Source organism: Scyliorhinus torazame, chromosome 4, assembly GCF_047496885.1.
Source record: "Scyliorhinus torazame isolate Kashiwa2021f chromosome 4, sScyTor2.1, whole genome shotgun sequence".
In the NCBI taxonomy this organism is placed as follows: domain Eukaryota; kingdom Metazoa; phylum Chordata; class Chondrichthyes; order Carcharhiniformes; family Scyliorhinidae; genus Scyliorhinus; species Scyliorhinus torazame.
In genome coordinates, this window is record NC_092710.1 from 123664468 (window position 1) to 123679566 (window position 15099).

A 15099-nucleotide genomic window follows, 5' to 3' on the forward strand; every position below is an offset into this window, starting at 1 on the left:
GCTGAAATGGGTGGAAGAGCGAAATAAGGACTGAGAGCGAAGGCCGACTGCGTGGAGAATAGGTCGCGATGGCATAACCTGAGGACCGTGAGGCTGCCTCAGGGGGTGGAGGGTCAGAGGTCGACTGAATATTTTGGTAAATAAGTGTATGATGTTGAAACGGTTGGTTGGGGGGGGGGGGGGGGCATCATGCTTGATTGGGCCCACAAGTCACTTCAGGTGAAGCCATAAGACCATAAGACATAGGAGCGGAAGTAAGGCCATTCGGCCCATCGAGTCCACTCCGCCATTCAATCATGGCTGGTTTCAACTCCATTTACCCGCTCTCTCTCCATAGCCCTTAATTCCTCGAGAAAGCAAGAATTTATCAACTTTCTGTCTTAAAGACACTCAACGTCCCGGCCTCCACCGCCCTCTGTGGCAATGAATTCCACAGACCCACCACTCTCTAGCTGAAGAAATTTCTCCTCATCTCTGTTCTAAAGTGACTCCCTTTTATTCTAAGGCTGTGCCCCTGGGTCCTAGTCTCCCCTGCTAATGGAAACAACTTCCCTACATCCACCCTATCTAAGCCATTCATTATCTTGTAAGTTTCTATTAGATCTCCCCTCAACCTCCTAAACTCCAATGAATATAATCCCAGGATCCTCAGACGTTCATCGTATGTTAGGCCTACCATTCCTGGGATCATCCGTGTGAATCTCCGCTGGACCCGCTCCAGTGCCAGTATGTCCTTCCTGAGGTGTGGGGCCCAAAATTGCTCACAGTATTCTAAATGGGGCCTAACTAATGCTTTATAAAGCTTCAGAAGTACATCCCTGCTTTTATATTCCAAGCCTCTTGAGATGAATGACAACATTGCATTTGCTTTCTGAATTACGGACTCAACCTGCAAGTTTACCTTTAGAGAATCCTGGACTAGGACTCCCAAGTCCCTTTGCACTTCAGCATTATGAATTTTGTCACCGTTTAGAAAATAGTCCATGCCTCTATTCTTTTTTCCAAAGTGCAAGACCTCGCACTTGCCCACGTTGAATTTCATCAGCCATTTCTTGGACCACTCTCCTAAACTGTCTAAATCTTTCTGCAGCCTCCCCACCTCCTCCATACTACCTGCCCCTCCACCTATCTTTGTATCATCGGCAAACTTAGCCAGAATGCCCCCAGTTCCGTCATCTAGATCATTAATATATAAAGAGAACAGCTGTGGCCCTAACACTGAACCCTGCGGGACACCACTCGTCACCGGTTGCCATTCCGAAAAAAAACCTTTTTCCCAACTCTCTGCCTTCTGCCTGACAGCCAATCGTCAATCCATGTTAGTACCTTGCCTCGAATACCATGGGCCCTTATTTTACTCAGCAGTCTCCCGTGAGGCACCTTATCAAAGGCCTTTTGGAAGTCAAGATAGATAATATCCATTGGCTCTCCTTGGTCTAACCTATTTGTTATCTCTTCAAAGAACTCTAACAGGTTTGTCAGGCACGACCTCCCCTTACTAAATCCATGCTGACTTGTCCTAATCTGACCCTGCACTTCCAAGAATTTAGAAATCTCATCCTTAACAATGGATTCTAGAATCTTGCCAACAACCGAGGTTAGGCTAATTGGCCTATAATTTTCCATCTTTTTCCTTGTTCCCTTCTTGAACAGGGGGGTTACAACAGCGATTTTCCAATCCTCTGGGACTTTCCCGGACTCCAGTGACTTTTGAAAGATCATAACTAACGCCTCCACTATTTCTTCAGCTATCTCCTTCAGAACTCTAGGATGTAGTCCATCTGGGCCCGGAGATTTATCAATTTTTAGACCTCTTAGTTTCTCTAGCACTTTCTCCTTCGTGATGGCTACCATATTCAACTCTGCCCCCTGACTCCTGGTGGGATATTACTCATGTCTTCTACTGTGAAGACTGACGCAAAGTACTTATTTAGTTCCTCAGCTATTTCCTTGTCTCCCATCACAAAATTACCAGCGTCATTTTGGAGCGGCCCAATGTCAACTTTTGCCTCCCGTTTGTTTTTAATGTATTTAAAGAAACTTTTACTATCATTCCTAATGTTACTGGCTAGCCTACCTTCATATTTGATCCTCTCTTTCCTTATTTCTCTCTTTGTTATCCTGTTTGTTTTTGTAGCCTTCCCAATCTTCTGACTTCCCACTACTCTTTGCCACATTATAGGCTTTCTCTTTTGCTTTGATGCATTCCCTAACTTCCTTTGTCAGCCATGGCTGCCTAATCCCCCCTCTGATAACCTTTCTTTTCTTTGGGATGAACCTCTGCACTGTGTCCTCAATTACTCCCAGAAACTCCTGCCATTGCTGTTCTACTGTCTTTCCCAGTAGGCTCTGCTCCCAGTCGATTTTCGTCAGTTCCTCCCTCATGCCCCTGTAGTTACCTTTATTTAACTGTAACACCTTTACATCTGATTCTACCTTCTTTCTTTCAAATTGGAGATTGAATTCTACCATATTATGATCACTGCCTCCTAAGTGCTCCCTTACTTTAAGATCTTTAATCAAGTCTGGCTCATTACATAACGCTAAGTCCAGAATGGCCTGTTCCCTCGTGGGCTCCATCACAAGCTGTTCCAAAAAGCCCTCCTGTAAACATTCAATGAATTCCCTTTCCTTGGGTCCACTGGCAGCATTATTTACCCAGTCCACCTGCATATTGAAGTCCCCCATGATCACTGTGACCTTGCCTTTCTGACATGCACTTTCTATTTCGTGGTGCATTTTGTGCCCCCGGTCCTGACCACTGTTAGGAGGCCTGTACATAACTCCCATTATGGTTTTTTTGCCTTTGTGGTTCCTCAACTCTACCCACACTGACTCCACATCATCTGACCCTATGTCATTTAGTGCTATTGATTTAATTTCATTCCTAACTAACAAGGCAACCCCGCCCCCTCTGCCCACCTCTCTGTCTTTTCGATAGGTTGTGAATCCCTGGATGTTTAAATGCCAGTCCTGAACCCCCCGCAACGATGTCTCTGTGATGCCTACCACATCATACCTGCCAGTCACAATCTGGGCCACAAGCTCATCTACCTTGTTCCGTACACTGCGCGCATTTAAATATAGCACCTTTAATTCTCTATTGACCGTCCCTTTTTGTTTTCTTAGTGTGGTGGGCCTTGGTTTACTGAGCCTTTCCATACACTGTGTCATATTTTGTGGGATGGCGACTATCGTAACCTCTCCTGAGTTTTGTCTTTTCGTGTTTTTTTGTATTCCTAAGCAGCTACCCTTCCCACTGATTACTTCACCTCTTGGTTCCCTGACTTTCCCTTCCCCCCCCAATCTTTAGTTTAAAGTCCTATTGACCACCCTATTTATTCTTTTCGCCAGAACACTGGTCCCAGCTCGGTTCAGGTGGAGACCATCCCAACGGTATAGGTCCCCCTGTCCCAAAACTGATGCCAGTGTCCCATGAAAAGGAACCCCTCTTTCCCACACCACTCTTTCAGCCACGTGTTAACTTCCCTTATTCTTGCCTCCCTATGCCAATTTGCACGTGGCTCGGGCAGTAATCCGGAGATTATGACCCTTGAGGACCTGTTTTTTTAATTTGAATCCTAGCTCTTTATAATCTCTAAACAGGTCCTCTTTCCTAGACTTGCCAATGTTGTTGGTACCGACATGGACCACAACAACTGGATCCTCCCCCTCCCTCTCCAGTCATCAGGGAATGAGCTACTGTGTTCGGTAATCGAGTGCTTGCACAGCAATCTGTCAAAGGAGGGCGTCCTAAAATGGGGCAACTAAAATCGGGAGGTTCGATGGGAAGATAGCAATATCCACATATATTAAGATATTGCCGCTGCGTTGGCAAGAAAGGGGACGACCTTCAATAGAGCAAAATTGCCGCTATATCGAAGTGGAGTGCAGTTTGGCGTGACACACCTGGCGAGGCTGAGGGTTGCTGTCCACGAGATGATTTTTCGAGGCGGCGGAGGAAGCAGAGGTGTGTGTCAAAGCTGTAGGACTTGGACTGAACAGAGGGGGTTTATATGAGACTTGATTGGTGGTTTGGACTGGTCGGTGAGGGGTTCTTTGCTCCCTTTCCCCCTTTTATACTTTGTATGATACAGTTGATTAGATTTGAAATGGCTGCTGGTTAGTGGTTAGTGTGGGGTCTTCTCTCTCCCTTTGTCCTAGATTCTTTGAGCCCTCTAGGGTTCTCGCGATTTGGAGGGAGTATCTGCTGGGGGGGGGAGGGGGGGGGGGGGGGGGGGGTGGGCTCTGATTTCGGGAATCGGCTATTTTAAGGGAAGGGGGTGAGGGACCGCCGATTTGATTGATCACATGGAAAGTGAAGGGTTTATGGGGCCCAATGAAATGTGCAAGAGTTTTATCTCATGTAAATATTTAGCACACTGGGCTAAATTGCTGGCTTTGAAAGCAGACCAAGGCAGGCCAGCAGCACGGGTCGATTCCCGTAACAGCCTCACCGAACAGGCGCCGGAATGTGGCAACTAGGGGCTTTTCACAGTAACTTCATTTGAAGCCTACTTGTGACAATAAGCAATTTTCATTTCATTTTCAAAAAGTTTGAGGGCCAAAGTGGTGCTGTTGCCGGAGACCCACCTATACGGGTAAGGGACCAGGTTAGGCTTCAGAAAAGTTGGGTTAACCAGGTATTTCACTCAGGCTTTGATAGCAGGGCCCGGGGGTGGCAATACTCACTTATTTTTTTAGTTTAAAGTACCCAATTCATTTTTTTCCCAATTAAGCAGCAATTTAGTGTGGCCAATCCACCTACTCTGCGCATCTTTGAGCTGTGGGGGTGAGACCCACACAGACACGGGGACAATATGCAAATTCCTCGTGGACAGCAACCCGGGGCTGGGATAAAAACCAAATGGGAAGAGGAGCTACGGGCAAAGTGGAGGATGAGGGTGCAAGATTCTCTGAAGGGTGAATGCGATATCATCATGTGCGAGGTTTGGGCTGACACAGCTGAAAGTAGTGCATAGGGCCCATTGGACCAAATCGAGGGTGAGTAGGTTGTTTGTGGGAGAGGAGGATGAGTGCAGTAGGGACCCAGTCAACCATGTACATATGTTCTGGGAATGTCCTAAGCTCCTGGGGTTCTTGGTCTCCTTCTTCAGTAACATGTCAACAATTCTTCAAATTGAGCTGAGGCCCTGTGGCTATATTTGGGGATTTGGGGTGTCAGACCTGCCGGAGCTGCAGACGGGGGCGGGGCCAATGTTCTGGCCTTCACCTTGCTGATTGCTCGTAGGTGGGTGCTGATGGGGTGGAGGTCAGCTTCTCCACCCAGTGCCGGGGGATCTCACGGAATATTTGTATTTTGAAAAAGTTAAATACACCTTGAGGGGCACAAGGGGTTTTACCAGAGATGGCGGGAGTAATTTTGTACTTTAAAGAGTTGGTCACTGTTAGCTGTTAGGGAGGGGGATGGAGTTTGTTGCTATTATTGTTTGTGTTATGTATAATATTGGAAAAACTGAATAAAAATAATTTTTAAAAATAAAATAATTAAAACAGGCTTGTCCTACCGATGGCCGGCAAGGCCCTCATTATTACTCATGGAGTGATTGTTCGAAGAGTACAGACTTTGTAGTGTTTAACCATGGAACATATTGGATTTAATTTAGGCTGAGGAAAATATAATTTTTATCTAATGATAGCAGACTGCCTTAAGCACTGGAGTGACATTGTTAGCACTGATATGACAACACTACAATAGGGGAAGCGTGCAAAACCTGTGCAACAGATTCCACAGTACGTTAGAGATGCCATTTCCATGGAATGGAATCCCTACAGTGCAGAAGAAGCCATTCATCCCATTGAGTCTTTACTGCCCCTCTGAAAGCTTACCCTACCTAGGCCCAATCCCCCATCCTATCCCCTGAAGAAATTTGGCATGGCCAATCCACCGAACATGCTACTTTGGACAGTGGGAGGAAATAAGAGCACCCGGAGGAAACCCACACAGGCATGGGGAGAAAGTGCAAACTCCACACAGACAGTCACCCAAGGTCGAAATCGAACCCGGTCTCTGGCGCTGTGAGGCAGCTGTACTAACTACTGTGCTGAAGGAGGACAGACGGGCGTGTGGGATGCAAAGCCCGCCGAAGAGCCAGCAGTGGGTATTTGGGGAGTCTGGGGGAGAGATTATAGGGGGGGGGGGGGGGGGGTTTAGTACTGTAATTACCAGAGAGTTAGAAGTGGTTTTATTTCTTCTAACTTTTCCTGGGTGACTATCCCTGGAAGACAGTTGCAATCTTTGATTTAAATCGGGGTATCGGATGGTCCCCAGTGCAGGATAGTTGTCATCGGAAGTTTGAACTTCCCAGGCAATTCCTTTACATTCTTTGCCTGGGGCATCCCGTGGGTAGGGGGAATTCCCCAACACATCTTTTGAGGCACATCTGGGGTGTAATCCCCCAGAGCGATCAGAGGCTTTGAGCCAAAATGCTTTTTAGCAACAGATTATTTTAACGATTTCCTTTTTAACAATAGCCCAAGTAACTGCACACTATATCGATTACTCAGGAAAAGCCGAGGGGATTTGAGCTCCATTTGTTCTCAAGGCATCCAAGTGTTTGTCATTCTGGAAAATCTTTCTTTTTAACGTGGGACCTGGTTTGCTCCAGGCGTTTTCTTACTAATAAAGAACTCCTCAAAAATAAACAAGATCCCATAACTGCAATACAAGAAATCACTCTCTTCAAGAAGTCTAAAGGTGTGGAAGAGGAGTTTTAATCCGATTCTAGTGTAAACAGAAACTGCCACATCTGTTCACTCAAGAAGCACTAATTGAGATGATTTTTAAACATCAGCCTCCTTGATTCAGAATGAAGAAATCACATAGCCTTACCTCTTTAGGAAGGAAAGCCAATCTATTTCTGTCCACATTAAAATTTGTCAGCTTCCGTAACTTTCCAATACTTCGTGGCAAACCCTTAAAAAAAACAATTCCAACTGTTACTAAATACATCAAAATCTATCCAATTCATGTTGTTCAGATATTAAGAAGGATCTTCCAAGGATAAGAGGTTCTCACTTCATTATCTATGTTTTAAAAAAATAATTAGAGTTATAAATCAAATTATTTTCAGTAAAACTTTCAACATACCATCATACAATTTAGGTGAGGGAGTAGGCCACTCGGCCCCTCAAGCCTGCTCCGCCATTCAATAAGGTCATGGAGATCGGATTGTAATCTCCTCCCTATCCCAAAAACCTTTCACTTTCTTGATTACCAAGAAGCTAGCCAGCTCTACCTTAAAATTATTCAAAGACTCTGATTCCCCTGCCTTTTGAAGAAGAGAGTTCAAGGGGGCGATTCTCCAATATTGAGCCCAAGTGTTCGCGCCGTCGTGAAATCGGGCCCGGGGACGACGGATTCTGGCCCCTACAGGGGGCCAGCACGGCGCTGGAGCGGTTCACGTCGTTCCAGTCTTCTTACGCGGTGCCAAATGGGCATCGCGCCAACCCGCGCATGCACAGTTGGGCCGCACCAACCTGCGCATGCACGGGTGACTTCTTACGCGCGCCTGCCCCGACCCAACATGGGGTCGGTGTTCAGGGGCCGGCCGTGCCAGAATGTAGGCCGGGGGGGGGGGGGGAGAAAGAGGCTGGCCCGCCGATTGGTGGGCCCCGATCGCAGGCCAGACCCAATCGGAGGCCCCCCCCCTCGGTGAAGAAGCCCCCCCCCAAACAGGCCTCCCCCCGACTGTTCCCGCAGAGTTCCCGCCGGCAGCGACCAGGGGTGAATGGCACCGGCGAGACTCTGTCGTATCAGCGCAGCCGCTCGGCCCACCCGGGCCGGAGAATCGGCGGCCCCGCCAATTCCAGCGGCCCGCGGCCAGTGCCGCGCCAAACGCGCCGAATCTCTGCACCTCGGAGAATCGCGCACCGGTGTCGGGCGCGGTTGCGGCGATTCTCCAGCCCGGCGCGGGCTCGGAAAATTCCCCCCCCGCCCAATTTCTCTCAACCTTTTGAGAGTAACAATTTTTTCTCATCTTTGCCTTAAACGGTGAACCCCTTATTTTTGAACAGTGACTCCTAGTTCTAGATTCTCCCACAAGCTGAAGCAAGCTCTCTACATCCACCCTGTCAAGAGCCCTCAGGATCTTAATAGTTTCAATCAAGTTGCCTCTTACTCTTCGACACTCCACTAAATACAAGCCTGACCTGCCCAACCTCTCCTTGCAAGACAACCTGCCAATTCCAGGTATTAGTCAGTAAACCTTCTCTGAACTGCTTCAATGTATTTACATCTCTCCTTAACCAAGCAACTAATATTTACACACTATTCCAGATGTGGTCTCATAAATGCCCTGTGCAACTGAAGCATAACCCCCCTCCTTTCATGTTTAATTCCCCTCACAATAAATGAAAACATTCTATTAGCTTTCCGAATTACTTGCTGTACTTGTATATTAGCCTTTTGTAATTCATGCACGAGGGCACCCAGATTCCTCTGCACCTCAAAGCTCTGCAATCCCTTACTATTGAGATAACATGATTCTTTTTTATTGTTCGCCCATGGACAATTTCACATTTTCCCACATGATACTCCATTTGCCAGAACTTTGCCTACTGTGATAAATGTAGGCATTTCAGATGTGTTGTATTATATGCATCTGGTGCAGTAAGGCTTAAAAGCCTGGGTTAGTGCGTGTACGATTGCTGCAGTAATGTTTTTTAAAATCCTGGTTTGCAAGGCAGCCAGACTTTGTGGTTACGAGGTGGAATTAAAGCATCGTAAAAGTTAGGCGAATGGAGTTATGTTTATTTGAAGAAGGTTCCCTGGGGAGTAGATAATTAGAGACAATGGACCGGATTCTCTGGTCCTCCAGCCACGTGTTTCTCAGCAGCCTGCCATTCGCTGCTGTGGGATTCTATACTCTCGCTGCTTATCAATGGAACTTCCTTTGAAGCCACCCCATACTGTCAGGAAACCAGCGGGCGGGGTGCACTTCCGACAGGAAAAGAGAATCACATTCTCGGGCCATTGTGTTTTAGCTCAGTAATATTATGTAGTTAATGGGAGGAGACAGTGACTGAAGCAGTCAGGTGTTCAGTTTTGGGTTTCAGTTAAGTTTAAGATTTGACTGGGGACAGACCAGACAAACAGCTACTCAAAACACTGAGTTAAGGATTTGCCTGTGAATTGGGCAGGAGCAGTTTTCTCAAAGGCTGGCAGGTTAAACAGTGGTCTGACCCACACAAGAAACTGTGGGCTTTTTCCTGACATAACGTATCTCTCTCGCCAATTAGTCATTTTAAGGGAGCTCTATTCAAGTGTTCAGACAGTAACCCTGTGTTCATCAACTGCATTTGAAAGTGGATTTTGACCTGAAATGGGTGTTGTTTGGGTGGAGATAAAGATAGATGTGGCGCAGCACGGTGGCGCAGTGATTTGCACGGTTATCTCACGGCACCGAGGTCCCAGGTTCGATCCCAGCCCTGGGTCACTGTCCGTGTGGAGTTTGCACTTTCTCCCCGAGTTTGTGTGGGTTTCACCCCCACACCCCAAAGACGGGCAGGGTAGGTGGATTAGCCACGCTAAATTGCCCCTTAATTGGCAAAAATGAATTGGGTACTCTAAATTTATTTTTTAAAAAGATAGGCGTGACAATAAACATTTTAGTCTAGAATTGTTTCATTGTATTGTTAAGCATTGTTTAATGGGTAATTGCAAGGTATTTTTCTTTCTGATGTTAAAGTTAACAATACTGTGTCTAAAGTTTGTTTTAATATATGTCCCTATTTGTGCGTGAAATCACTCCTAGAGTGAAATAACCTTTTCACACACTCTTACAAATGAAATAAAATATTTGGGTTTCTGTTCAATATCCTAGACTGAAGTCTGGTCTGGGATCATAATACTACTCACTTAACCTATCTATGTCCCTTTTCGCCATCTTCTGTTGTCTTAACAACTTACTTTCCTACCTATCTTTGTGCCATCAGCAAATTTAGCAAACATACCTTTGGTTCCTTTTTCAAAGTCAATGATATAAGTTGTCACTCAAAAAACATTCATTTTTCTCTACTCTCGGTTTCCTGTTAGCTGGCCAATCCTCTATCCATGCCAATATACAACCCTCAACATCATGAGCTTTTACTTTTCGCAATAATCTTTGATGTGGCATCTTATCAAATACTTTCTGGAAATCTAAGTGCAATGCATCCACCGGTTCCCCTTTACCCACAGCACTTGTGACTCTTTCAAAGAAATAAATTGGTTAAACAGGGTTTCCCTTTCACAAAGCCATGTTGACTTTGCCTGACTGCCTTGATTTTTTCTAAATGACATAACATTGTTAACAACAACTTGTAACATTTTCCCTCTGACAGACGGTAAGCTAACTGGCCTATAGTTTCCCGCTTTCGGTCTCCCTCTCTTTTTGGATAAAGGGGTTACATTCCCTATTTTCCAATCTAGTGGGACTTTTCCCAAATCTATGGAATGTACCAACACAACAACTATCGCACTAGCCACCTCTTTTCAGACTCTTTCAATATACACTAACATTCTTTCATATATAAATATTTCCTTTCCTTCTTGACATCACAAACCACACCAGTTTAAGAATCGTGAATCTTTGCTCCTCTCCTTCTGAATAAATATTTAATAGTTCAAACTGACATTAAACAGGACATGTGTCCCAAGTTATGTAAATAGCTGTTCACATGATTACTTCACAACACCTCATCATTAACAACCAAATAAAATTAAGTTGAACTGCAGTTTTCTGAATTTAAAAAAATGTAATTCAAGTCAAAGCAGTGCCCAAAATACTGGGTTGCATAGTTGTCACAAAGGTGTAGCTGTAGTATTATTGATTTTGCAAAGCTAATCTTTGCAGGGGCTGGTTTAGCACAGGGCTAAATAGCTGGCTTTTAAAGCAGACCAAGGCAGGCCAGCAGCGCGGCTTCAATTCCCGTACCAGCCTCCCTGAACAGGCACCGGATTGTGGCGACTAGGGGCTTTTCACAGTAACTTCATTTGAACCCTACTTGTGACAATAAGTGATTTTCATTTCATTTCATCTTCCTGCTTAAACACACACAAGAAACCTTGGGCAGAATTCTCCCCCCCCCTCACCCCAGGTGGAAGAATCGCCGGGGCGCCACGCGTGTCACGCCACGCCGCCCCGACACCCGCTCGCGATTCTCCCACACCCCCAAACCGGCGCGGCGAGAATCACGGCTGGCCGCTGGGAGAATCATCGCTCGCCGTTTGCAACGGGCGAGCAGCGATTCTCCGGCCCGGATGGGCCGAGTGGCCTGCCCAATACGACAGGTTCCCACCGGCGCCGTCCACACCTGGTCGCTGCCGGTGGGAACAGCGTGGGAACGCGGGGGGGGGGGGGGGGGGGGGGCTGTTGGGAGAGGAAGGGGATTCCTGCACCGGGGGGGGGGGGGGGGGGCGTCAAATGGGATCTGGCCCACGATCGGTGCCCACCGGTCGGCAGGCCGGCCTCTCTGAAGGAGGACCTCCTTTCCTCCGCCGCCCCGCAAGATCCATCCGACATCTTCTTGCGGGACGGCCTTGGGGAGGACGGCAACCGCACATGCGCGGATGACGTCATTTATACGGCACCGCTTTTACACGCCGCCAAGGCCTGGCGCACGTAAATGACGCGACGCCGCTCCTAGCCCCCCGGGGGCGGGAGAATAGGGGGCTGGGAGCGGGCTCCGGCACCGGAATGAAACACTCCGGTTTTCGCTCTGGCGTCGGCACTTAGACTCCCGATGGGAGAATTGCGTCCCTTATAGATGGCTCCCAAAGGTCACCTGAATCTTTTCACTGCAATGTCATCAAGCTTCCAGAATGCTCCGAGTGGATTGCATGTAGACATATCCAGACATGTGAAGATACTTGAAATTCAATTCTTATTTCCACAGGGTAAACAAAATCTCATTGTGGCTTTCCTGGAGGTGTGAATAGCTTTTTCTTATCTCCTGGAACTGTTGAAGTTAATGGTCGAGAGCTTTAAAAGATTAATTACCTCAGCTACGAAGTCAATGGATGGACCTATTCCCCCCTACCCCAGACTAACCCAATACCTAATGTGAAAGCATGATTCAACAGTTTGATAGCAATCATTTTAACTTCTAACAAATGGTTAGCACTGCTGTCTCACAGAGCCAGGAACCAGGATTCAATTCCAGCCTTGGGAGACTATCTGTATGGAGTTTGCACATTCTCCCCATGTCTGCATAGGATTTCTCCGGGTGCACCGGTTTCCTCCCACAGTCCAAAGATGTACAGGTTAGTTGGATGGGCCATGCTAAATTGCCCCTTAATGAAAATGAATGAAAAAGAAAATCGCTTATTTTCACAAGTAGGCTTCAAATGAAGTTACTGTGAAAAGCCCCTCGTCGCCACATTCCTGCGCCTGTTCGGGGAGGCTGGTACGGGAATTGAACCCACGCTGCTGGCCTGCCTTCAACTGCTTTAAAAGCCAGCTATTTAGCCCACTATGCTAAACCAGCCCCTGTAGTATTATTGATTTTGCAAAGATGTCCAAAGATGTGTAAAAGGTAAAGTCGCCATCGTCCAGATTACTATAGGCTGCTTTCCCCTTTGAGGGGGAGAGATAACTGGTAGTGGTTTAACCTGAGGATCACCACACCTCATGCGAGGGGCAAAGTTGAGAATACAGGGCTTTCATGAATAACCTCAGCCAGTATGGGAATTGTACCCGCGCTGCTGACTTGTTCTGCATCACAAACCAACTGTCTAGCCAACTGAGCTAAACCGGCTGGGTTGGGTCGGGTTACAGGGATAAGACGACGGGGGAATGGGCTGGGTAGGGTGCTCTTTCAGAGGTTCAGTGCAGACTCGATGGGCCGAATGGCCTCCTTCTGAACTGCAGGAAGTCTATGACCGTATACAGTCTGGCTGCAAACAGCCATTTTGAAGATCACAAGAGAGACATCTTGAAACAGAAACTGCTACACAGCAGGGAGAAACGGAGGAAGGTTTACAGAAACAGCTATCGGACTGCTGTGCTAAATCAGGCTTCCAAGAGCCACCACCTGCAGGGCATGTTTAGTTTGGTGCAAAGGCAAAGTCTTCAACTGCAGAAGCCATTGCAGCAGCTAAACTGAACCTTTGGTTTCAACCCCTTCGCTTTGGAAAAGGGGATTTCAAACAAAGGCCAACAAAGATATCTCAGAGATGGCTTGGAAATTTCACCTTTAAGTATTTTTTTAAAATCTTGATCTGCATTTCAATCTTTGCATCTGTATTTTAGTTAATAACTTCATCATGTTTACTCGAGTAACATCCAGCAGTACCTTTTGTAATAAATTAAGTGGTTCGATTTAAATATCCACTGCAGTACAGACTTCAATGTGTACAGGGGAACTTCGAACCACTCATAAATTAAAAGCAAATACACAGAAATTCTTAGCTCACAGACTGGGTCAAGTAACACTTTACAGGCAAGTGAGTGATGGAATATCAGATGGGAAGTTGGCATCCCAAAGTGCAGAGGGAGTATTGCAGGAAATATGGAGAGGAAAGCACAACTTTTTAACATTGAGAAACTACAGAAATGGTCATGTTAACATCAGACACCTGCTCCCATCCAATGCAACTCTCCTTGGTTTTATATCACCTTTGTGGTTCTGTGTTAAATCAACAACTGTACAAGGGACTTTCAACAAACGGGAGATTTCTTAACTAAACATAAGAGCCCTAATTAACACACCTACTCTGCCCGACATCCCAGGTATCCTGCCAAGCAAGCTCCACCTCCGTGACTCTCCACGTGACCACATTATCATGTAGTCACGTGACGACCTGGTTTACATCCTCCACATTTAGTTTGAGCCCACAGCAGTGTGAGATGTAACAGTGCACACATATAACTTTGTACAACTAAGTATGTGCAAACAGAACAATGAATTTACGGAAGCATATAACAGTCTGTAGAAACAATTATATAGCAATTTGGCTCTTGTAGTTGCAGTCTGTTGTGTGCCTATTGTGTGCACTTGACCAATATAACTCCAACTTGGCTCTTGCAACTAGTGCATAGCCCATTGTGCGCACTGATCCCCCTTCTTTCAGGATAAGTTGGAGGAATGCCAAAAGTAAAACGGGAATTACTTTGGTCACTCCAAACAATTTGAGACGTGACAAAGTTCCACTACCATGTGTTGGGCCTGGAACGTGTATAGACACCAACAGGTGCAGGTGGGACTGTCCTATTGGCTGTGTGCATTGCGGTGGGCCTGCAAGGCACAGCGTTCATGTGGTGTGAAGGCCTTGGACTTGCACCCAGGACTCCAACGGCATCCGGATTGAGGGAGGCGTGTGGGGCCTGAGGCAGGAAAAGTGATCAATCTGAGTAATCAGCAGCTGGTGGTGACTTGGCTGCTGGCAACAGATGACGGCGATTGCATACCTAATGGCCACCATTGGAGGCCAACTGGTTGTAACCTCGTGCAGTCTCCATACAGACCATTTGGCCCAGTGCTAGAGGAGAGCGTTGCCGTATTTGTCATGGTGTGCCTTGTTTAATATGCGTTGTACCAGTGCTTCATGCACTGTGAGTGCACGTTCTGGCTGCAACATGGCCTTGGCAGTCGGGATCATGGTCCTGGTGTTTCTAGAGAAGAGCTGTTGAGCTGGCGAGGGCAGGCCCTGTTGAGAAAGATTACGCAGGTTTAGAAGTGCAGCATAGAAATCAGCGTTCTCCCACACACACCTTTCTGGAAGATGTGGTGGAGCACACAGTTCTCTCATTGAGTCGATTGGACTGTGGCTATATATGGCTGCTTTTGTAGGCAGATACTATATATCTGCGGTGTAGGCAGATATATAGTATCTGCCTACACCAGGGACATGAACGTGGTCAACCTTGAGGATGCCACATCCAGTGTAATTTGCCAAAACACACTAATCACTCTTGCTTGCAGCATGTCTGAGATGACCTGTTCTATTGGCTTCATGGGGTGATGTGTCCTGAGTAGCACTTTGTTTAAACGTAGAGGGTCCATACATATCCTGACCGTACCATTCTTTTTCACCGGGCCTACCATTGCTGAAATCCATTCTGTGGCCTTTTCCACAGGAGTAATTAAACCCATTTC

At 46.7% G+C, this 15099-nt stretch overlaps 1 protein-coding gene across 3 annotated transcripts in view; it reads right to left on the reverse strand.

Moving 5' to 3' along the window:
* lrrc1 (leucine rich repeat containing 1) overlaps nucleotides 1-15099 on the reverse strand; it is a 322043-nt gene that overhangs the window by 133830 nt on the left and 173114 nt on the right. For all 3 annotated transcript variants that reach the window (XM_072498577.1, XM_072498579.1, XM_072498578.1), the window contains exon 10: nucleotides 6854-6937. In XM_072498577.1, coding sequence (XP_072354678.1) covers nucleotides 6854-6937 — 84 coding nt within the window. The remainder of the gene's footprint in view (nucleotides 1-6853; nucleotides 6938-15099) is intronic.